Below are 24486 nucleotides of genomic sequence, written 5' to 3' on the forward strand. Positions count from 1 at the left end.
TAAATCTTTCTTCAAAAGCTCCATTTTTGCAATTCTTTGGGAGAATGCATTGGGTGGGTCTCAAAATGCAGAGCAACAGGCTGGGGGCCTGACACAGCCTCTGTGCCTTCTCCTGTTGGCCTCACTGAATGTGGGCATCATCCACTTTGGGTTTAGAGGAGCTTTATAGAAAGCGCTAATAACTCATCCAGCTAGAGCTAAATGGCAATTTAATGAGTAATGAGTAAGTGAATCAGATGCACAGATGAAATTTCCATCCAAATAACCACAGGTTTCTCAATTAAGAGGAGAGAAAGCATGGTTGGCAAAACAGTTTGGCCATGGCCACGTGGATTTTCCCAGCCTACTTTCTGAATATGGCAGTGCACACAGATCCAGGGGTGATGAAAATAACTTTACGGGAATCCCCACTTGCTTATCATAAAGGAATTCCAACACACCACTAGATGTTTACATAGAAAGCAATCCCAGGGGGTTCAGGCACAAGGTGAGTGTCAGACAATAAATTCACTGGTTTTATTTTAATATACTACATTCTATTGAAGAATGAACAGGTGTTGTTTTTTAAAACAAATATCCCTCTGTGGTGTGATAGGGGTCAGGTGGCAGGACACTCCTGACTCGGGCTGGCAACCTAGAAGCTTTCCAGTAAAGCAGAATTTGGTGCCTTCTCCTCAGACCTCGTGGAGGCCAGCGTTGTTTTGGGAATGGTGCCAGGAGGGTTTTTACCCCCTAGTGCCTACTGTGTGCTGAGCACTCACGCTTCTTACCTCCAGGCCTCCCTGCATCCAGGAAGAGTCCTCATGCTTTTCCCATTGGAAGACACCGGCCAGGAGTCACCCAGGCATGCCAGCCTGAAGGCAAAACAGACAGGAAGGACCAGTGTCTTCCTCTTCCTTGGTTTATTTCCTTGTTTGGATGAAGAACATCCTCCAGGAGCTTCTTGAGAAAGAGTGTCTAATTCTGATTTTGCAGTTGAGCTATTTTGATTCCTAAGACTTTGAACTCACTCCTACTTTAAGGACTTTCTATGTTATCCGTGATATATATATATATTTTAAATCACAATATATCATCATGGGTCATTTTTTATGGCACTTGAGAGGTTTTTTTAAGCTAACAGTGTTTTTCAAAATTGGTCCCCAAACCAGCATTACCAGTATCACCTGTGAGAAATGTTAGATGTGTTAGGAATACAAATTCTAAGCCCCACTTCACATCTACTGAATCACAGACTCGGGTGATAAATCCCAGCAACCTGCACTTTGTTGTTGTTTTTGCTGAGGAATAACTGACATGTAATGATTTGATATTTATATATCAAATACACTGTAAAATGATCACCACAATAAGATTGGTTAACATCAGTCACCATACATGATAAAAAATTATTTTTCTCTTGATAAGAACTTTAAAGATGGACTATCTCAGAAACTTTCAAATATGTATACAGCATTCTTACCTGTAGTCACCATGCTGCAAGTTATATCCCCCGCACTAGTTTGAAACTGGAAGTCTGTACTTTTTGACCCCTTTCACCCACTTCTCCCAACCCTTAACCCACCTCCCAGGCCCTGGCAACCATCAATCACTTCTCCATGTGACCTCAGGTTTTTTCACTTTGTTTTTTAGATTCCATATGTAAGTGCAATCATACGGCAAAACAAAACAAAACCAAAAAACCCTACAAATATCTCTATGGGTATTTGCAAAAGTTATACAACCTTTCAATGCCTCAGTTTCATCATCTACAAATTGACATACCAATAGCACCTATCCTGTAAGACTGCTATGTATTTATAATTAATGATATATTTAATTTTACATTTAAATATGTCAATGAACAGAGATTCCCTGCTGGCTCAGTGGTAGAGAATTTGCCTGTAATGCATGAGACCCTAGTTTGATCCTGGGCTGGGAAGATCTTCTGGAGAAAGGAATGGCAACCCACTCCAGTATTCTTGCCTGGAGAATTCCATGGACAGAGGAGTCTGGTGGGCTATATTCCATGGGGTTGCAAAGAATTGGACACAACTGAAATACTAACTCTTTCACTTTCACAATATCAATGATACATTACTTTCAGATAATTTGACATATGTAAAATTCTCTGTGTCAAGTTCTCTGATGTGTCAAGTTCAAGTTCTCTGGTACACTGAGCCCATGGTAAGTATGTAATAAATGTGAGTGCAATTATTATCATTATTTTGGCTGCTCAAAGAGTACTGCACACACCCAGGGAATGGTATTTTTTTCACTCAACAGTACTTATTAAATGTCCCTTTCATAACTGATACTTAGAAGTGATCAAGGAAACTTTTAAATAACTGGGCACTCTTCCCAGAGGCAAATTCAGGCCACTGAGTCATTACTGCAATGGCTATCATAATGTGACTATTTTTAATATCCACTGTAACACTTTAACTTCATGTTACACATTATAGTTTATGTAGCACATAGTCTAAACAGCAGCCAACCCTTATGAGGTTGGAAAACTGAAAGTCAGGAAAGGGAAGTGATTTACATAAGGGTACATGGCCAATGAGTAGAGCGACGACCTAACCCTCAGTCTTCAAAGTTCAGTGATCTTTCCTCAGTGTCCGTTCAGTTGTTAGGGGCCTCAGAAAGTTTTCAGAGTAGACTCTGAGAGCACAGCGCTGAGAGAGGCAAAGGTCAGTTCTTCAGTAATTCCAGGGTTCCCACCCCTTCTCATTTGGAGAATTTCAAGTGACTTTTTTGAGGCACACCTCAAAATCCAATGGATATTAACAGTAAGGCAGTCACTACAGAGCCATTGGAGTCTTGAGGGCAATAAAGTATCTTGGCACCCCAACAAATGTGCGCCCACACTTAGACACTGAGTACTTGAGTGAAGGTGGGACCTTCCTGAATCATCAGGCAGGAATAAAACTCACATCGTTCTTTCAAATAACAACAGTTTCCACAGCTCCACATTAGAAAATCTGAAAACCTAATATCATAAAAGCAAGCTGAAGTCATATATTTATAAACTAATTTACTCAGTCACACAGTGAACACTGATATGGGTACTGGGTACACAGCCCACATACAAAGATAAAGAATCTACATGTTCTTTGAGACATCACTACCTTGTCCCCAGTTTTAATATTCCATACACAAACTCAATCGGTTGCACTTTTTTTTCAAACCATGAATGGATCAGGTGGATGCAAAATGGGAAACTGTTTATCCACTGGATTATAATTAAGTGATAAACTCATTACATTGATTTTTTTTTTTTTTTGGTACTTTTAAACCTATCAGAATAAACAATGCCATTCTCTGCTTTTTATTTACCTACTAAATATCTATTAAACATCAGCCCCTGGGCCAGGGAACAGTGGTAGACAAAAAAGATTTAATTATTACTCTGTGCTGGGATGCTACAAATGGGAGAGATATAGGAATTAAATAAAGATAACTACACTGTATAACTGGGCTATGAAGTGAGAGCAGGAAGGAATCCCCAGAGGAGGCAGTACTTAAAAAGAGACTTTAAGAATGGAATTAAGTGTTAGGCAAACAGATTCAACCATAATCTGAATCAACTCACGTTCCTTCAAGTGGAGACTATTTTACCTGAATCAGAGTATACCACCCCAGAATATGACACCTTGGCATATGGCTTATTTTGAACTTGAAAGCAATTAACAAATAGCAGATGCAGGAAAAGCTCTATACCCTCCCTCTTTTTGCTTAAAGGCAGGGTATAAATTTCCTTTTGTGAAGGTATCTCTCTTTCCTCTCCCACATCAGGAATAGGAAAACAACTCTTAATCATGGGAAGTGTTCTTATCAGCTCAGAGACTGCATGAGATTGAATCTGCAAGGCAGACCTTACTAAAGTAATCCTTGTCTTCCATTAGTTTTCCTCCATATATCTCCCTCCCACAATTTACCAGCTCTAGGAGCCCAACCTTCTGGGATCAGCCTAGCCTTTTGGCTAGGCTGCTGTGCCCTCTCTTCTCTCAGGAAGCAAGTCTGCTTTTTCATTTGTCCTATTTTCATGCACAGAGCAATTCTGTTCTGCCCCTCTTTCATCTTAGGCTCTGCCCCTGGGCCTCTTTCACTTCCTAATGGTTCCAAATCTTCCCTGAGGAATTCTGATGTGAAGGCGAACATTTGGCAGTGATTGGGCCTAGAGGGAAGAGGTTAAATGTGGTTGCCTTCTCTTAAAAGAGAAAAACAGAAGTTGATTTTGGGAGGTTAGAAAAAACCGAATTCAGTAAAGAAATGCCTGACAATGTCAACTGCTTTCCCTCCTGGCCTTGTGTAAAGTGGTCTGTGAGCAAAGGTTCAAGCAAGGTTTTAGAGAGAAGCAAACTCTTAGCCCCAAGGCTAATTGGAGGCTCTTACAAGACCTCCAGTGCAATGTAGGGTCTCCTAGATTGCTCAGTTTCCTAAATCCCAAGGTTCAAATGCCCTGTCATGGCATGCTTTCAGGACACTTTGTTTAGTTCAATTTTGTATTTGAAGTTTTGATCTACTTAATAGAGCACTTAATACTCACTGATTGGCTTGCATGACTACCCGTCAAGGTGGCCAGACCTTCCATTCAAAGTCATGAATAATGCCTCTGAGGACTTTGATTCAGGTCCCTTAATTTCCTTCAGAAGAGAAGCTGTATAGATCAGGAATAGCGTATCATGATTTTTGACACAGTGACAGCAGTTGGTGTTATATAAATTATAGGATATGATTACAGCATTTGCTGTGATAACACCATCAAAATCCTTTTGTGATGTATAACACATTCAAAATGCAAATTCCAGGATATTTAAAAGCCCATCAAATAGAATTGTTATGACTCCAGATTTAAACCCAGGAATGCTGTGGTTTCTTGTACAAGTGTGATGAGCTGAATTTTCCTTCTGTCATTTAATACAGCACAGAAAACTCTCCATGTGAGAGATACAAGTTACAAAATTTAAAGTTTCCTATCTTGGGTTGCCAAACTACGAGAACCTAATTCAGGATAAGTCAGGCTCCCTGTCTTCATATTCCAAAGTGGTTCTGTGAGATTTTTAAAATTCAGTAGAAGCAATGTAACTCAAGCTTGTGGGAATGGGAAAGACATTTCTAATCTCACATCAGGCATTTTAAAGACTTTGGCACTGGCAATGTAGCCATTTGGGCGAGCTCTTCATCAGAGTACATACATACGTGTGAGATACCCCCCACCATGTCCCATCAGAGAGAAAAGGCCTTACCAACAAGGAGGCAACCCAGGATTGAATCCACTTGTTCCACTAATTACCGCATCTCCTTGGGCACATTCCGCAATCTCTCTAAACCTAGGCTTCCTCATTGGGAGGATCGAGATAATAAGGTCCATCTAACCAGAATGCAAAGCACTCAGTACAGGATCTGGGTTGCATTTTGAGTGCCTCACACCGAGGGCCCTAGCATTCCAGTTATTCTAACTGTGCTGCTCAAATAAGGCCTAGCTAACTGCACTGTTGGGGAGGATGCTCCTGAAGGTCACCACTAGTTTTCACAGCTCAGCTTTTCCTCCTGAGTTTCTTGATCCATACCTGCCAGCCATAGCATGAGATTCTAGCACAGTAATTACATCTTATTCTAGTTGTTTCTAAATGATACCGTCATAAAGATGTCAGACAGAGAGGGGCACTTTTTTCCTCTCATTCCTAAGCATAGAATGGAGCTTCCAGGCAAGACAAGCTGGACACACCACTTAGAGCAGGGATGTCGCTGCAAAGAGTGAATGTGACTCCCTTCTGCTGGGAAGGGAAATAAATGCATGACCAATTCTCTCCCCTTTCGTTCGAAGAATGCCAGAATTTGGCAGGTCTCAAATAAAATGAAGGCAGAGTTCATTCCATAAGACTCTATGTATGGAAAAGTAAATAATGCTATTTGGAATTTCCAGATAATAACGATGACCATTTATGGAATTCCTGCTATGTATCTGACATGGTACTAAGCAGTCTTACAATTTTTAATCTTCACTCTATTAGATCAGCACTATTATTATTCCCATTTCACAAAGAAGAAACCCTGATTGTATATAATATATCACTGCTATGTGGTGTGCAATTTATTTAAATTTTATTTACTTATTTTTGGCTGTGTTGGGTCTTCACTGCTGCATGGGCTTTCCTTCAGCTGCAGTGAGCAGGGGCTGCTCTCGAGTTGCGGTGCACAGGCTTCTCATGACGGTGGAGTCTCTCGTATGCAGAGCACTGGTGCCAGGACACCTGGGCTTCAGTCGTTGCAGTGTGCGCTCGGTAACTGCGGCTCCCGAGCTCTAGTGCACGGGCTCAGTAGTTGTGGTGCATGGGCTTAGCTGGTCTACTGCATGTGAAGTCTTCCCCGACTAGGAATCAAACTTTCTTCTCCTGCACTGGCAGGTGTTTTTTTTTTTTTTTTTTTTTTAATTATCACTGAGCCACCAGGGAAGCTCTGTGGTATATAACTTACTATAGAATACTTCAGCATAGATGGTGTGATATAAATATGTATCTCACTGCAATCTATATCTCAGAGGTAGTCAACTGCCCTAATCAGGAATACACATTCCAGCTAGTATATAAGCAAAAAGCAATGTATCTTATTTATTGATTTCTAATACCAGAGGTTTCGTCAACTACCATAACGGGCATTAGAAATTATTTTATTGCTAAATTAGAGGTATCCATTCTTTGTGGATTGGTTTCATAGACTGCCAAGGCTCAGCCTTTCTCTGCTTGAACCCACATAAAGCCTTTGAGAGCTCGACAGGCTCTATCTTTAGGAATAGTGCCCCATGCCTGATTATTAAACAGTCTTGCCTCCAGTTGCTGACTCCAGCTTTATAGTCACCTGACTCCAAACAGAAGATTAAACTGACTTATGCAAATAATGCATTTGTTCTGATGCAAGATGTCATCAGAACATCTAAAAGGACACAGAGCTGGGACTTGAACTTTCAGAAGTTAGTTGGTTTTTGTGCATGCTTCCAATAAATGTTTCCATGGGCAGCAGAATTTGTCAGATCTGTCTTCACCATAACCTAGAAGACTGTGAGAGGACAAATATCCCTTAGCCTTAAATGTTGAAGGTGGCTTCCCACGTGGTATGGTAAAGAACCTGCCTGCCAATGCAAGAGACACAAGAGACACAGGTTCAATCCCTGGGTCAGAAGATTCCCTGGAGCAGGAAATGACAACCTGCTCCAGTATTCTTGCCTGGAGGAACTCCATGGACAGAGGAGCCTGACAGGCTACAGTCTATGGGATTGTAAAGAGTCAGACATGACTGAGCATACTGATCACTATGAAAAATTATCTAATAAATTTTAAATTACGTAATTGACTGGGATTGTTCACTGAAGGGACTTAAACCATATTCCCTAAAAATGAAAGCTATGACACAGTAGTGCCCAGTATAGGGACTGGCCCTCAACTTAGTGGGTGTTTAGTCAGTGAACTAGGTAACCAAACATCTGGTTCCGTAAGTGTCCCTAGAATATATGGCCAGAGTAGATGCTCCTATTTGCTAACAACTACAGAGAAGGAGCAATGTAACTGATAAGACGGTGTAGGGGAGCAAAACTTGCCATGCTAAAATGTCTCGTTGGCATGAGGATTATTTTGAGCTGAAAATAATAATAATAATAGTAATAATAATAATATGCATGTTAAGTCACTTCAGTCGTGTCGGACTCTGTGTGACCCCATAGACGGCAGCCTACCAGGCTCTGCTGTCCACAGGATTCTCTAGGCAAGAATACTGGAATAGGGTGCCATTTCCTCTCTAATAATCAAGCCCCAAATGACTCAGAAAGAAACTTTGACTTCCCCCTAACTGCCAGAAAGAATTTAGATAGACAGCCTGTTTCCAGAAGAGAGCTCCATGGGAGATACATACAAAGAATATGGACTAGGTGTGGTGAGGAAAACTCTTCGGAGGTCTGAGCCTACTCTATGTCCCTTGTCTCTATGTGGTGCAGCTAACATTTATTTACCAAACGTTTCCTTTTCCATCTCCATGTCACTTGTTTTCCTCCCCTCTGAAATCCCAGACTACTGCTCACCATCATTTTTGTCTTTAGCTTAAGGCGATATTTAAGGCGAGAATTTAAGCCATTTTGGCAAGATACTCAGTTTTCCTGGGTCTCTCCTATACATCCCTATTATTAAACTTTTGTTTGATTTTCTTCTATTAATCTGTCTCATGTCTGTTTAATTCTTACACCAGCCAAAAGAACCTAAAGAAGAGAAACTTCTCCTCCCAACAAGGGCCATAAAGTCCATACATTCTGAGTGCTCCTAATTCAGCCCTAGGTTGGCTTATCATTGCAAGAAAAATGGGAAATTGACACACTTCGTTTAGATTCCATGAAGTCTGGGGAAATCAACAGACCTTCAAAAATGTATGGTTCTGCCAATATAGCAAAGGGCCGCTGTGAACCTATGTATTATGGCCAAAGATACAGCCCCCAACACATTTTTGCATTTCCAGCCACCAATTTTCTTTTCCAAGTTTGTTCTTGTTTGCATTTAGTTGTACTTGGTTGAAAAATCTGTTCTTAATAATATTAATAGTTAAAATTAAGATTATTTTAACCTTTAAATAATTTAAGTTTAACAAAACCACTTTATTTTCAAAGTAAAATGACCCACATATTTTAATAACAAAATAGAGTCAGTAATCTCACTTTAAAAGGAGAGCTTTTTTAACACAATACAGTTTTGTTACATATGTATTGTCATGCAGTGATCAATATTTCTTAACTTAAGAATTCCATGCTTTCACATAACAGAAAACTAAATAAGAAGCAGATTGTCAAGTGCTATGATGGCAAACAGCTGCCAAAAAGCTATGATTTTTTTTTTCCTCTCTCATTCCCTTAGTATTTTGTTGCAAAAGTTAAATTGAAATACTAATTCATTAAGCATTTCTCAATGTCTTCAGAAAACATACTACCATTCTATCATATCAGACTTTCTGGGAATTTTCCTTTCCAGTCTGGCCCAGAGTAATTAACTTGGCCTGAATCAGGACAGTAATTTAAAGCAGACAGCATTTATATTTTGATGGAGAATTGACTGTTAATGCTAAAGGAGTTCCACGGACCTGAATATTTTTGCCGGCCTCTCCCAATATCAAGTTTCTTTGGAGTCCACCTAAATTATGATGATGCCTGACCAAAAAAATCACATTCCACTCTTCATCCATAAACCATATCTTTAGCAAGAAAACCACCGTTAGGAACTTTTCCATCAGACCTAAGTAATGTAGTATAAACAATATGCCTCAAGCAATCAACCCTTTCCCCAACATATTGCTTTTAACAACACACATAGAAAGGGAGCACTGCAGAAATCTGGTTTACTCCCAGAAGCTCTCCGCTGTTCCATCTAAAATCAGTGACTGCCACTGAGTACCTTAAGCTGGCATTCAGAAAAACCAGCTGCTTTAGACCTAAACTTGGTCATTCAGCTAAGTATTCAAAAGGAAAGACAAGCGTGACCACTGTATTTCACGAATAATATTTGAAACCCTGTTATGGTACCACCATCTACTTTGTAGTCAATATTCTTTATTATTTTTCCCTAGTTCTTAGTGTCTCGTTGTACTTTAGTGTAGAGTGGAAGAAACAAACTCTAGCAAGTAGTAAAAAAGAGACTGGTGGTATGACTAAAAATAAATCTCGCACTGGCTTCCCTGAGCTAATACTGCGTGTGTGGTACTGTGTGCCAGGCAGAGAGCAAGGTCGCAGGGACACAAGACAGACTTTGCCCCAGTTCTTACATCATCATTGGGAATACCAACCAAAAACAACTTTTAAAGGGGGAAAAAATGTCTAGGTGCTTACTTAAAATAATTATAATTATAAATGATCAGACTTTCTATGAAGGAAATAGATAGGAATCTGAGATGGAAGGTCAATAGACATATGACAGGGATATTTAGCTGAGATATAGAAAATGGGAATAATTTTCCCCCCAGTAAAGGAGCAGAATGGAAGAGCAGTCTTTCCAGTTCAGAAAAAGATTGCTCAAAAGCCCAGAGAAAGGAGAAAGTTTTGGGGAATTCAAACAAACAAACAAACAAAAAATAGGCGACCAGCATGGCTCATGTTTTGAGAGTGAGGGAGAGAAGTTGGTGACGGTGGGGTTCTGTTGATAATGATTTTCATGATGAAGTGTCTTCACTTGGAGGTAACATACAGGAAAGTAAGCTGAAAACCAGTAAATGCAAAACTAATGTAAGACATTGTTTGTAAGGACTTCCTGAATACTCACTATATACAACAACAACCATATACCCAACAACCAGATATAATTCTGGCAGTGCCAAGACCTTGTTTTAAAATTATTTTGCATTTTAACAGTGGCTAATGTGTAAGGACACCCCTACTCACTAAATTCTTCCATTGGAACATCATGGGAGGTCAACTGATGAATAAGCAGGGCACCTGAATCCTGTCCTTCTCAAAGGAAGGATCCTTCCCATGGAAACATTTGCTCCTTAACAGTGGGAGAGAAACAGACTGTGGGATGAAAGTACTCAGCTTTGCTTCATCTCAGGCCACCTCTAATTTGATCACTCAGAAGAGAAATCAATTATAAGAGTGATTAATAGTTGTTTCCACCCACCAGCAAACATGATGTTCCAGATTTTTTGATTAGACATAATGGAAATTGATCTGAAAACATGTTCCTTTTGCCTGAATAAACTATCATCTTTGCTTTTTTTCCCCCCTTCTTTGTTCAGAACAAGAGAGAATTTCCCCTGAGGAACTAGCACGGAGCCTCATGCTTGGTCTGGACGTCTAATAGGAGGGCATATCATCAGCAGGTTAAGATCCAAGGAGCTCCCAGATGCCACATTGCTCACAAGCAGGTGTGAAAGGCCATGAAGGAATAATTTTTAATGGCAAGAGGAAGCAAAATAGTGGTCCTCTGACACTGCTCAACAGAAGCAGTTTAAGAGCCAAAGTCAGTTGAAATATTCTTATCTACGGTATCTTTGAGGCATGGCCTCATAGAAAATACATTTATATTTGGCACAGCAAGCCTGATGTTTTAAGAGTAAAAGAATTAAATATTTTACATGGGGAAAATCCTGCGTATAGCAAGAGAAGAGAAACTGGCAGTTGATATCAAGCCACAGGCTGACTCTCTGGGATTATTTTAATTGTTCTTCATGCTGGTAATAAGAGGAATGTGTTCATTTTAGTTTAAAGCATGAGAATCAGCTCTGAGAATCTAAGCTGCCCAAATATCTGGGCCGTGAAGAGGAAAAAAGCAGTGCAAATTTGGTTGTGGTAGCCAAAATACCTTCCTCAGCTCTCCTAAGGCACAAAGGAGAGAGGCTCCTGCCACCCACATAGCAGGACAGTGGGTGGAGAGAGGGCAGGGTCAGAGATGTGGGAGGCAAGAGAGAACTGGGGTCATCTGTTGGGGCAACATGGGTGAAAATGAAGCCATGAGTCTAGGAATAACAGAGGAAAGGAGACATGCTCCCAAGAGTCAGTATTAGAGCCCAGCTGGGATGCAACTTATAGAAGACTTAGACAGAAAGACAGAGACCTAGAAATGCCAACTTTTTGACACCCCAGTAAGAAAGAGATTTTTTATAGAATCTGCCATTCACAGCCTTGGCTGACCTGTTTCTATCACACGACCTTTTCTCATCCCTGGTTGACTGGATGGCAGACATCTGACCTCAGTGGAACCATGGGCTAGAGTAAGTTACACCCTTTGCTCAAAAATGAACTCTGTTGGGTTTGAACTAGGGCACCGTGTAAAGCACTACAGCTTGGAGAAGACTATGTTTCACCCATGAATGATGGTTTACCAAAAATCTGAAAATACTATTTGGTTTTATAATAGAACCATATTTACAACCTCCTAATCTTTCCTAACTGGACCCATCCCAGTACCCTGTTGTAAAGGCATAGTACATTATCTACCAACATACTCTGTGTCTATATGCCTGACTTAGCAAGGATCCATGGAAACATTTCATTAACATAGATAAAGGGCTCCAGTGCCTAACAGCATGGAACCATGATGAATACCATACCACCATACCAATGGGAAATGTGAGCTTGGTCATAGATTAGTTTTGGATTCTACAAACAAGCCATATGCAGGACTCTATTGTCCTTCCAGTATCAATTCCCTCTGGGACTGTTTTCTTCCCCACTCTGTGAGATTCAGACCATCAGTGAGTAACTCCATCTCTCCTCTCAGTACGGGGTTGTGACCCAAACAATCTCTTACAGGCTTGGCACAGATGCTGGAAGGAAAGGGACTATAAAGATAATGAAAGTTAGTGGATGGTAGAGACCATCTTTGTTACCCAGAAAAGAGAACAGATGACACCACCCTCATGGCAGAAAGTGAAGAGGAACTAAAAAGCCTCTTGATGAAAGTGAAAGAGGAGAGTGAAAAAGTTGGCTTAAAGCTCAACATTCAGAAAATGAAGATCATGGCATCTGGTCCTATCACTTCATGGCAAATAGATGGGGAAACAGTGGAAACAGTGTCAGACTTTATTTTGGGGGCTCCAAGATCACTGCAGATGGTGACTGCAGCCATGAAATTCAAAGACGCTTACTCCTTGGAAGAAAAGTTATGACCAACCTAGATAGTATATTCAAAAGCAGAGACATTACTTTGTCAAAAAAGGTCCATCTAGTCAAGGCCATGGTTTTTCCATTGGTCACGTATGGATGTGAGAGTTGGACTGTGAAGAAAGCTGAGCGCCAAAGAATTGATACTTTTGAATTGTGGTGTTGGAGAAGACTCTTGAGAGTCCCTTGAACTGCAAGGAGATCTAACCAGTCCATCCTAAAGGCGATCAGCCCTGGGATTTCTTTGGAGGGAATGATGCTGAAGCTGAAACTCCAGTACTTTGGCTACCTCATGCGAAGAGTTGACTCATTGGAAAAGACCCTGATGCTGCGAGGGATTGGGGGTAGGAGGAGAAGGGGACGACAGAGGATGAGATGGCTGGATGGCATCACTGACTCAATGGACCTGAGTCTGAGTGAACTCCGGGAGTTGGTGATGGACAGGGAGGCCTGGCGTCCTGCGATTCATGGGGTCGCAAAGAGTCGGACACAACTGAGCAACTGAACTGAACTGAACTGAACTGAACTGAACTGAACTGAACTGAACTGAACTGAAAGAGAGCCTGCTGGGAATAACTGAATAAGAGTCAAGGAACAAGTCAAAATAAACAGAATTGATCCCTAAATCTAGTCATGCCTCAAGAGAGAACTATATAGATATCTTGACTCTAGATCAACAAATTCCCTTTATGACCTTTACTGCCTTGAGTTGGTACTGTCACTTGTAAACAAAGACTGCTGAATAATCTATCATGCTAAATTGTTATTCAGACTTAGTGATTGTTTATTTTAAGAGTTTATTTCCAGAAGCTATCCTTTCATTACAGATAGTTGAAATTATTATACCATAATAGCAGAAACAACAAATCTAAAAATCTAAAAAAAAAAAGAAAACTTGAAATCTAAAAAATTTTGTTTTCATTTTCAGCCCCAAACTTTTCTACTAGTTGACAGTCATCCATACAGGGTGTCAGAACATCTTTCCTAAATAAATGAAAATAATTTTATACCTTTGGTTCATAGTTTTGTAACACCAATTCAAAGTAGAAAAAAAAAGTTGACCTAAAAAAATTCTATTTAATATAAAAATCTAGAATTATATGGAAGAGGATATTTGGATGAATATAAATAGCACCAGAAATCAAGAATGCACTCATTTTTAACATCACCATTCCTAGCAAAAAAAAATAATTATAATAGTAATCTGTTTCAATGGAAATAAAGTACTGTAATATTTATAGTCTATGCCAGAATTATAATGACTGTAGGGCCAGAAGTGAAGTGTCTCAGCATGCTCCGCATGGTTTTAACACGGTTTCTAAAGGCTCTGGAGGCTATTAAATTTAATGAACCCATCTGCTATGAAATAGAGGTCCCAACGTAATCAGTTTCCTCCATGCCATGTAATGCAGATGGCATTCTCTGTTCCACAACCCAGCAGGACGGTTTATGTTTCTCTTTACGTGTGTCTTTTTGCTTTGACGATTTGAACTTCTTTGATATGCAGTGGTGTCTTGGGAAAAACACCGTCTATTCAGCTTCTAAGCCCCAACAACTTCCTTATGATGGCTTCGACCCTCCGAGTAATTGCTTCTAGGCAGTAAGATATTGTTGCCTAAAGCAATCACCCAAACGACTCCTAAATGGCCTAGGTGCCATTCTGAGATGGGAAAACAAACTAAATGTGCAATTTATCAAATGCAAAGCATTTTCTCCAAGTTGGACTTAGTAGGGGGTGAGGAGGAGGGATACATGTCCAATTTGTAAACGTAACTAAATTGGTTTGAAAGTTCCTACAAATTTCATACAGAATTGTATTACCAGCAGAGGGGAGGGGCAGGGGGACTTGGTAATGAATTCTCATTATTTCAAATGGTCACTTTCCCACTGTTTTCTAAAAGATTTCTTTGCTTCCCTTCTGCGCGTCACTGTGGTCTGTGCAAACTCCCTTGGAGGGGTTCATCAGGAATGCTGATGCTTCCTCAGTCTGATGCACAGCAAGTTGGGCAGCATCCCCAAGGTGATTAGGACCCAACTGGAAAACACAAGTCATCTGCTTACAAATGGAACAAATCCCACTGTTAATGCTTTTTTGCTCTGCACCTAAGAGATAATGACTATGCAGCACAGCGTGTATTCAGATGAGAAGCCCACGAATTTCAGAGTTCTAGTGTTCGCTGTTTTGTCAGTTAATACATGAGATCTTCTTAGATTGAACATAATTAATGTTTCTAACATTAATTCATTTATTTGGGCTTTACCACAAAAGCAAATTGAACAGAACAGCCAGGCAGGAAGCAGAATATTTAATCAGACCGGTGGTAACACTCAGGGAGAATGGATCCTGAAAGGAAAATTTTGTCCATCTTGATTTTAGATCAGGCTGGATTAATTGCAACCCTGGATTCTCATGCATAAAAATCCAAACTCAGCTTCTCTTCACAAACTTTTATCTTGATCTTGTCCAGACCCAGAACTGTATAAATTCATGTATAATTAATAAGGAGGGAAAGCACTATCCTCGCAGGTCATTTCAAACTATTCACTTAAGTATTAAATCAATTATATTCTTATGTTTGTTGCTGCAGGGTTTTCAACCATAACTGATGAGTCAAGCAAAAAAGGAATTATTTTTGCCTTCACCACAAGATAACTAAACAGAAAGAAGATTTTTAAGACCACATTAATTAAGCAAACTTGTGGGACTAAGTGTTCAAATTTACTTGATAATCAACTAGTACCTACTTTCTTAGTATTTGGTAAAATAATAAATAAATCAGGAGGTTCACAAGTCCTAATGGAATCAAAACCACCTTCAGACTACAATGTCACAAGGAGAACAAGGCTCTTGGAGACACTGCTGTTTAGCAGAAATGTTATGATAAAGAACAGATGTAATTTTACCATAATTATATAAATTAATTCAACCTTATTGAAATTCTTATATTATGAATGTAAAAAGAAAATTGTTATTCTGTGACTATGTAAATAAATGTCTTGGAAAGACTCTAAAGAAAGTTGCTAAGGTAGATAATAAATATGTTCAAATATCAAAAAAATTCCAAAGCACATTATTAAAATGGGGTAACCATGCCCAGCACCAAGTGCTCCTGAGTTTCGTCTTTTTTACAACCACAAGCTGGAACATTAAGGTATCCTGGATTGAGACTGTCTTGGATGGGTCAGGTGGTAATGAACTTGGAATTGCTGATTCCCACATCCTCTTCGTCTTCTGGTTGGTTCCAAAGTTGGTGGCCTCATCTTAGGACTGAGACTCTGCAGGTGAGTTTAGCATATGATTCTGATTTTTACTCCATGTAAATAGCAAAGGGAATCTCCTCTTGCCCTGGTTGTTATAGGCCCAGAGGACTAGTTTGGAAGAGCAGCAGCTGCTTTCTCCTCATCCAAACAAGACCAAGAGGAATATGGCATTCCCAATGTCCTTCCAAGCTTAACAGGTTTCTCAAAACCACCAAGATGATAAAGAACCTTCAGAACATTCTACTAGGGGATTAATTTATCAGGGTTATTTGCAAAGAGGGAACACAGAGGCAGTGCTGAGCTATCACTTCAGGGACAAGCGAATTCTGGGGGTTTAGTTTTGTGTACATCAAAAGGTTCTTGAAGAGACAGAAAAAAATGAGCTCAGTCATCTTGACCTAGCATTTTAATTAATAATGAGCCACTTAAAGCATTATTTTATTTTAAAGTAAGTAAAGATGATCATGGCACAGAATGCAAATTTCACATAAATGTTTAAGATGAAGCACAAGACTTCAAAGACGTCTCTGCACTGTTTGCCAGAGCTGCTTCCAGACTTTTCTTTGCCTCTTCTGTCAGCTCTTTAGTGGAAAAGCAGCAGTAGCATGGGTTTTCCCTCTCGTAACTGCCCCCATTATATAAACATGACATTTCAGTTCAGATTAGTCGCTCAGTCGTGTTTGACTCTTGGTGTCCCCATGAATTGCAGCACGCCAGGCCTCCCTGTCCATCACCAACTCCCGGAGGTCACTCAGACTCATGTCCATCGAGTCCGTGATGCCATCCAGCCATCTCATCCTCGGTCGTCCCCTTCTCCTCCTGCCCCAAATCCCTCCCAGCATCAGAGTCTTTTCCAATGAGTCAACTCTTCGCATGAGGTGGCCAAAGTACTGCAGCTTCAGCTTTAGCATCATTCCTTCCAATGAACACCCAGGATTGATCTCCTTTAGGATGGACTGGTTAGATCTCCTTGCCGTCCAAGGGACTCTCAAGAGTCTTCTCCAACACCACAGTTCAGAAGCATCAATTCTTCGGCACTCAGCTTTCTTCACAGTCCAACTCTCACATCCATACATGACCACTGGAAAAACCATAGCCTTGACTAGACAGACCTTTTTTGGCAAAGTAATGTCTCTGCTTTTCAATATGCTATCTAGGTTAGTCATAACTTTCCTTCCAAGGAATAAGCGTCTTTGAATTTCATGGCTGTAATCACCATCTGCAGTGATTTTGGAGCCCCCAAAATAAAGTCTGACACTGTTTCCCCATCTATTTCCCATGAAGTGATAGGACCAGATGCCATGATCTTCATTTTCTGAATGTTGAGCTTTAAGCCAACTTTTTCACTCTCCTCTTTCACTTTCATCAAGAGGCTTTTTAGTTCCTCTTCACTTTCTACCGTAAGGGTGGTGTCATCTGCATATCTGAGGTTATTGATATTTCTCCTGGCAATCTTGATTCCAACTTGTGCTTCTTCTAGTCCAGCGTTTCTCGTGATGTACTCTGCATATAAGTTAAATGAGCAGGGTGACAATATACAGCCTTGATGTGCTCTTTTTCCTATTTGGAACCAGTCTGTTGTTCCATGTCCAGTTCTAACTGTTGCTTCCTGAGCTGCATATAGGTTTCTCAAGAGGCAGGTCAGGTGCTCTGGTATTCCCATCTCTTTAAGAATTTTCCACAGTTTATTGTGATCCATATAGTCAAAGGCTTTGGCATAGTCAATAAAGCTGAAATAGATGTTTTTCTGGGAACTTTGTTGCTTTTTCCATGATCCAGTGGATGTTGGCAATTTGACCTCTGTTTCCTCTGCCTTTTCTAAAACCAGCTTGAACATCAGGAAGTTCATGGTTCACGTGTTGCTGAAGCCTGGCTTGGAGAATTTTGAGCATTACTTTAGTAGCGTGTGACATGAGTGCAATTGTGCGGTAGTTTGAGCATTCTTTGGCATTGCCTTTCTTTGGAATTGGAATGAAAACGGACCTTTTCCAGTCCTGTGGCCACTGCTGAGTTTTCCAAATGTGCTGGCATATTGAGTGCAGCACTTTCACAGCATCATCTTTCAGGATTTTAAACAGCTCAACTGGAATGCCATCACCTCCACTAGCTTTGTTCACAGTGGTGCTTTCTAAGTCCCACTTGACTTCACATTCCAGGATGTCTGGCTCTAGGTGAGTGAATACACCATCGTGATTATCTTGGTCATGAAGATCTTTTTTGTACAGTTCTGTGTATTCTTGCCACCTCTTCTTAATATCTTCTGGTTCTGGTAGGTCCAGACCATTTCTGTCCTTTATCGAGCCCATCTTTGCATGAAATGTTCCCTTGGTATCTCTAATTTTCTTGAAGAGATCTCTAGTCTTTCCCATTCTGTTGTTTTCCTCTATTTCTTTGCATTGATCTATATATGTGTGTAACTATGCATGTATGTATGTGATTAGTAAACCTAGAGCAATTTATTTAAATGATTAACATTATCTAAAGCTAGATGTTACATTAAGACAAAGTTCTGTCCTCTTCCTCTCCAGGATCTTCAGGTTATGTAACCCCAGCCTGGATACTCTATATGTGTGATGCGTCCTTCACCAAAGGCACAATGTCCATCAGCCTCTCATCGGCGACACTAATTTGATGACCCAACTCAAGATTTTGCTGGAATGCCGAAGCACTTTGAGACCATGAAAATATTCCACCCATCATCAAACTTTCCCCTAAGCTTATCATCCTTAGATGACTACTGCCCTAATCATTCTTTACTAAAATGGCTGTCCATTGGTGGTTTTCAATCTAATGACTCCCTCCCTCCACACCCACCAGGCAGCCTTCCATTGCCCACTGGACACTCCACTCCTTCACACACACTTCTATCATCTATGTAGTTCATCTCTCTGAAATTTGTTTATTTATCTAGAACACATGGATTTCTGTTTTATTCAGATTATAGTCCATTACTCTACTTTTTTTTTTATGTTGAGGTTCAAATTGTCCCAGAGCTGACCACTGAGAGCCCATTCATGCTGATTCTTGGGCCTTTTGACATGACTTTAGTGTCTGGCAGGCTTTTTTCTGTTTTATTTTTAATAGTAAGACTCCATTACATCCAAGTACCAGAGTTTATGCAATTCATCTCTTATGGTTGAGGATTTAAGTAACTTTCAATATTCTGAAAGTGAAAGTCAGTCAGTCATGTTCAACTCTTTACAACCCCATGGATTATATAAAGCCCACAGGCTCTTCTGTCCATGGAATTCTCTAGGCAAGAATACTGGAGTGGGCAGCCAATCCCTTCTCCAGGTTCAATATTTTGAAATTACGAGCAATTCTGCAGTGAACAAACTTGTGCATATGTATTTTTGGGTTGTTGGAGGTTTACTTTCAGGGTTAATTCCTCGAAATAGGATTCCTGGGTCAAAGGGTGAATGTATATCTTCCTTTCTAGAAATGCCCCATTCTATCATCCCACAAGCAACATACGAGTGTCTCTTTCCCACAGCGACACCAACAAAGTTAAGCTTTTCATTTTTGGTACTCTGATAGGTGAAAGACATGGTATCTCACCATACTTTTATTTGCCTTTTCCTTACTATATATCAAGTTATACATACTTCATATTTTTAAAAAACATTTTTATTATTTTTGTGGGAATTGTCTGCTCATGTCTTCTGTTCATTTTTTTTTCTATAGGAATTTTGGGGTTTTCCCTTTAATTTTGGAAAGTTCTTTACATATTAGAATTATTCTTTATGTGTACTATATGTTCCATATATTTTCTCCTATTTTACCATTTGCTTTTTGACTTTGCTTCTAGCGATTTTTTTACTTAACAAAAGTTGGGTTTTGTTTATATTAGTAGTCAAACCTAGTTTTCTTTATGTTGCATCTGGATCTTGGAGTCATTGTTGAAAGCCTTTCTCTGGACTCGTATTATAGAATAACTCACTAGATTTTTGTTCTACTGCTTGTATTGTTTCATTTTTGATAGTTTAGGCCTCTGATTCCCTTGGATTTCTTTCTCGGGCATGATGTGAAGAAAATAACTAATTCTATCTTTTTCTCAATAGCTATCTAGTTTCCCCAAAAGCAGTTATTAAGCCCATCCTAGCCCCACTGGTTAGAGATGCTGCCTTTATGACATACAAAATTTCCATAGGTAGGTAGGTCTGTGTTTTTGGAACGTCAACTGATCCTTCTATGTATCCAAGTCATGGTCCCATAGAGACTCTCTTCTATATTTTTTAGACGGATGAAACAAGATGACAGACCCAACTGGCTGTTCAGAGTTTGTACAAAGAACCACTGAGTGTCTGGATCACTCTGATCCTGGCTGGCCACCCTCCTCCTCTCCTCTTCCCTGGCCATACTCAACCACATGTACAAGGAAGAGATGAAACCATCACCATTGTTATTCTGTTATTACTGCTAGTATGATGCTGACACAAATGGTGTGGCTTAGTTATTTCACTTCTATGATTATAAACCAAACTGGGGTCAGATTCTGAACATGATAAAATCCCAGTCTCCCTGGTCTCTCCTACACCAGAACTACCACATTTTTCAGCTTAAGACCCATCTCTGCTCAGGGTGATTTCTCCCAGGAGATGGCTACCCTTTCCTGACCAGTTTATATTTCCAAGGTCCCACTGTATGCTTCAAGGCTTTGATAGGGGGAGGGTGGGTACAGACTGCTGTGCTGTCCCCAAGGATGGGTTCTCACATGCTGCTCCTGCCCTGCATTTGCCTGCAGCTGCCAGAAAAGCAGCAGGAACGAGAGAATTCATGGAGAGAAAACCCAGCCCACAGCAGCCATTGAGGTCACTCTTGAGGATGGCTGTGTCTGGGTTATAGTGATTACTGTGATGTTAATCCTGACACAAATGATGGGAGAGGGGCCCTCTGAGAACATTTACAATCCATAAATGAAAAATGCCACTCCATCAGACTCATTATCACTATGAAAACTCAAGCAGCAACTACACAAGAAACTCAGCCATTGAGCCATTACCTGATGATTGGCAATGCTACTTCCTTTAAACTAATTCAACATTAGAACCTTTTTTGCTTGGAATTTACCTTTAGAATGAGCCCATGGCCACAGTTTCAATAACAATTGCTACCTACAGTCACCAAGGAAGCATCTTCTCACTTGTCCATGGGAAGAAAAGGCAGCTGTGGTCTCTACAGTGGCTCCAATTCACTATCAGAACTGAGCTTTGGTTCCACATTCCCAAGCTGAGACCCAAGATTCATTTCTAGGACTGAGCTTCTCCAATGATGGTGAGGACTGAATCCAACATGTCTGTTATCATTGCCACAATGAGAGAATTTGTACACTTGTGAGACAGGAAACAAAGTAGAGAAGACAGAAGCCAAAAGTGATTTTTCTGTGCTCACCAGACACCTTCCAGAAGAACCTACTGCATTCTCAGATATTAAGATTTGTTACCAACCTCACTTACCAACAGACCAATGCAAACTGTACGAAAAGAAAGACGTCATTGAACCTGTTATTGAGGAGAAACAATACAACCACCAACTTTCAGAATAAACCCAAGGATACTCTCCTATGCCAAGAGGCACCCTCAGGCTGTCCGTCCCCTGGAGCCCCCAAGTACTCACAGTGCTGTCAATGTACGCTTCAGTCCACACCACATCATGTTCCTGGTCGATGACTTTGGGCCGGCTGAGTACGTGGAGGTATTCCATGACATTTTCCTGCACGTCAGCCAAGGTGGAGATCTGGGTGAAAAATCCTGCCAATGGAGAAGCACCTTTAGTAAAGACAGGCAGATCTACAACTGAGGAGCAGGCCCACATCACGTCTCCATAGCAGTATCATGTCTCCTCTCTACCATCGCCCACTTCAAACGCTGTGTTCACATTAGAGAAAGTGAAGTCGCTCAGTCGTGTTCGACTCTTTGTGACCCCATGGACTGTAGCCTATCAGGGTCCTCCATCCATGGGATTTTCCAGGCAAGAGTGCTGGAGTGGATTGCCATTTCCTTCTCCAGGGGGCCTTCCCAACCCAGGAATCGAACCTGGGTCTCCCACATTGCAGGCAGACACTTTACTGTGGGAGAGAACAGTCAAGCAAAAAGAATAAAATAAAGAGGAATCACAGACTCATCTCCCAGAGTGAAAGTCACTCTATGCCCGACTCTTTGCGATCCCATGGACTATACAGTCCATGGAATTCTCCCGGCCAGAATATTGGAGTGGGTAGCCTATCCCTTCTCCAGGGGATCTTCCTGACCCAGGAATCAAACTGCCGTCTCCTGCACTGCAGAGAGATTCTTTACCAGCCCAGCTACCAGGGAAGCCTCTATCCCTCAGAAGAATCCCCCATTAATCCACTGAAGAATTTCTTTCTGATGGTTTTTTGTTGTTGTGGTTTAGTCAAACTGTGCTAAACAGTCCCTCAGGCTGTCAGTCGCTCACTCTATACATATACATATACACCTTCTCTGGTAGAAACCGGAGTGAGTCCTCTTTACATAAAATTTTGTAAACCCCTTCCTAATTTCATTTTAGTGTATTTATTTCCAAATAAACTACTTACAAATTCAGGAAAAACTACAAAGCACAACACTTAAAGGCTGTTATAGTTATAGTTACATATTGTTATAAACAGTTATAAATAATAAAATTACAAATAATTTTTACTTTTTTGAAAGTTTTTATTGGAGTGTAGTTGGTTTAAAATGTTGTGTTAGTTTCGGGTGTACAGCAAAGTGAATCCGTTATACATACACATATTTCCACTCCTGTTTAGATTCTTTTTCCATATAGATCATAACAGAGTACAGAGTAGAGTCCCCTGTGCTCTATAGTAGGTCCTTATTAGTTAGCTATTTCATATATAGACGTGTACATATGTAAACCCCAATCTCCCAATTTATCCCTCTCCCCTATAATTAATTTTCTAAGGTGCACAAAATTTGCTACACACTTGATAAGCATAGCCTCATTTATTCTTGACAACATGATGGAAGTGAAGATGACTGTACCCACTTTAAAGATAAGATGACTGAGGCAGACCAAGCATAGGTATTTCACCCATATTCTCACAGGTATCAAGTGGCAAATACTGAAGGTGAATCAAGCTTAAGTCTCTTAATCTATGCCTTCTGCTTCTACAAAATTGTTCCCTTTATGTGTTTGAGGTTGAAATTCCAGCTGAACCCTCATGTGGTACCAGACCTGCCTTTTGAATATGCTGGGTAGACATGATTTCTCAGTAACATAAAAAGTTTTAAACATGCTATCATCTTGAGGGTGAAGAGGCCATTATGCTCAGCCACTGCTATGTTCCTGTTCAGCTAGGGATCCTGTTGGCTTTGCTATGGGTTAGGAAATGTTAGAAGAAAAGGGCTGAACAGAGCACAGGTCTGGATCCCAGGATGGGTCCCTCCATTCAAACATCTTATGGAAGGCAGTCTTGGTGCCTAGCACTGGTGGAGCAGAGGTCACCTAGATGAGCCTGACCCCTGCTTCCTGGGGCCTGTGAGGTCTGTGGCTGCTGACAACTACAAAACAGCAAAATCAACATTATAGAAAAGCACATGGAAGAGACAGAGTCAATCACTTGGCTATCCTGAGGAAGGGTTAGTGCAGCTGAACCCTGAAGGATGAGGACCAGTTAGCTAGAGAAAGGGGGGTTAAAGACTGTGTCCGGCAAAGCAAGGAATGCTAAGTAAAGGCTCAAAGTCAGAGTTAGATCCATTCCAGGAAGTGAAAATAGTTAAGAATGGCTGGAGTAAAAAGCTGGGGGAGAGTGATGAGCAGTAAGGTGGTATAAGATCAGAAGAATGGGCAGAGGGATGGTCACATAAGATCTTGGTAAGGAGTTGAGACTTTATCCGACAGGCAAGTGGTCACAGAGGTCTTTTAAGCTGGGGGACACTGGATGGACATAGAGTCATGCTTCCTCCCCATGCCTCTAAATAAGGACCCTTATAATTAAGTTTATGCCAGCTTCTACTTGCCAACAAACAAGAGAGAATATGTGTGCCTCTGAAGCCAGATCTGTCACAGCACTGGCTATATTGTTTACAGAACCTCTTAGTGTTTAATACAGGGCTCAGGGTAAGGAAATGCCAGCCCTTTTGTTATCCAAAAAAGACTAGGACCCTCCCAGGGCATTTCCAAACAAAAGCCAGCTGGTTTAAATTTGGTGTACCAACCCCAAACCAGGTTGGGACCATGTGGCTTCTGGCTTCCTGGTGACAGTTCTGCACAGTGCTAATTAACATGCATTGTCACTCCTGTCCACTCCACCCTCCTGGCCAAGGCCAGAGACTCGCCCACCCCAGTGGAAACTGGGCCCCAGTGGCCGATGAGACTGTACTTTAGCTCAGGATTCTGAAGTGGGGCAGATGTGCACCGTGGCACTCTCTCAGAGTTCAGGCACTCCATCCAGATCACTGTTCATGCAAGGCTTCCAAGTGGCTCCTCTTGGAGGCACAGCGGGAAAAACATGCTTTAAAGAAGATTGCTGGATGACAGCAAGCATCCACAGTTATCATCCCTCCATAGACCATGACTGTAAACAGTGTCTGAATAGGAAAGAAAACATTTCATCTCTTCTCTAGTAGATAAACCTTTGGCTCTGCACGAAG

General features: G+C 40.8%; 1 protein-coding gene across 2 annotated transcripts in view; it reads right to left on the bottom strand.

Annotated features, from left to right (window-relative positions):
* CACNA2D3 (calcium voltage-gated channel auxiliary subunit alpha2delta 3) overlaps positions 1-24486 on the bottom strand; it is an 870293-nt gene that overhangs the window by 251478 nt on the left and 594329 nt on the right. For both annotated transcript variants that reach the window (XM_018038437.1, XM_018038438.1), the window contains exon 13: positions 21488-21621. In XM_018038437.1, the coding sequence (XP_017893926.1) occupies positions 21488-21621 (134 nt within the window). The remainder of the gene's footprint in view (positions 1-21487; positions 21622-24486) is intronic.

The sequence above is a fragment of the Capra hircus genome, chromosome 22 (genome assembly GCF_001704415.2).
Source record: "Capra hircus breed San Clemente chromosome 22, ASM170441v1, whole genome shotgun sequence".
NCBI lineage: Eukaryota > Metazoa > Chordata > Mammalia > Artiodactyla > Bovidae > Capra > Capra hircus.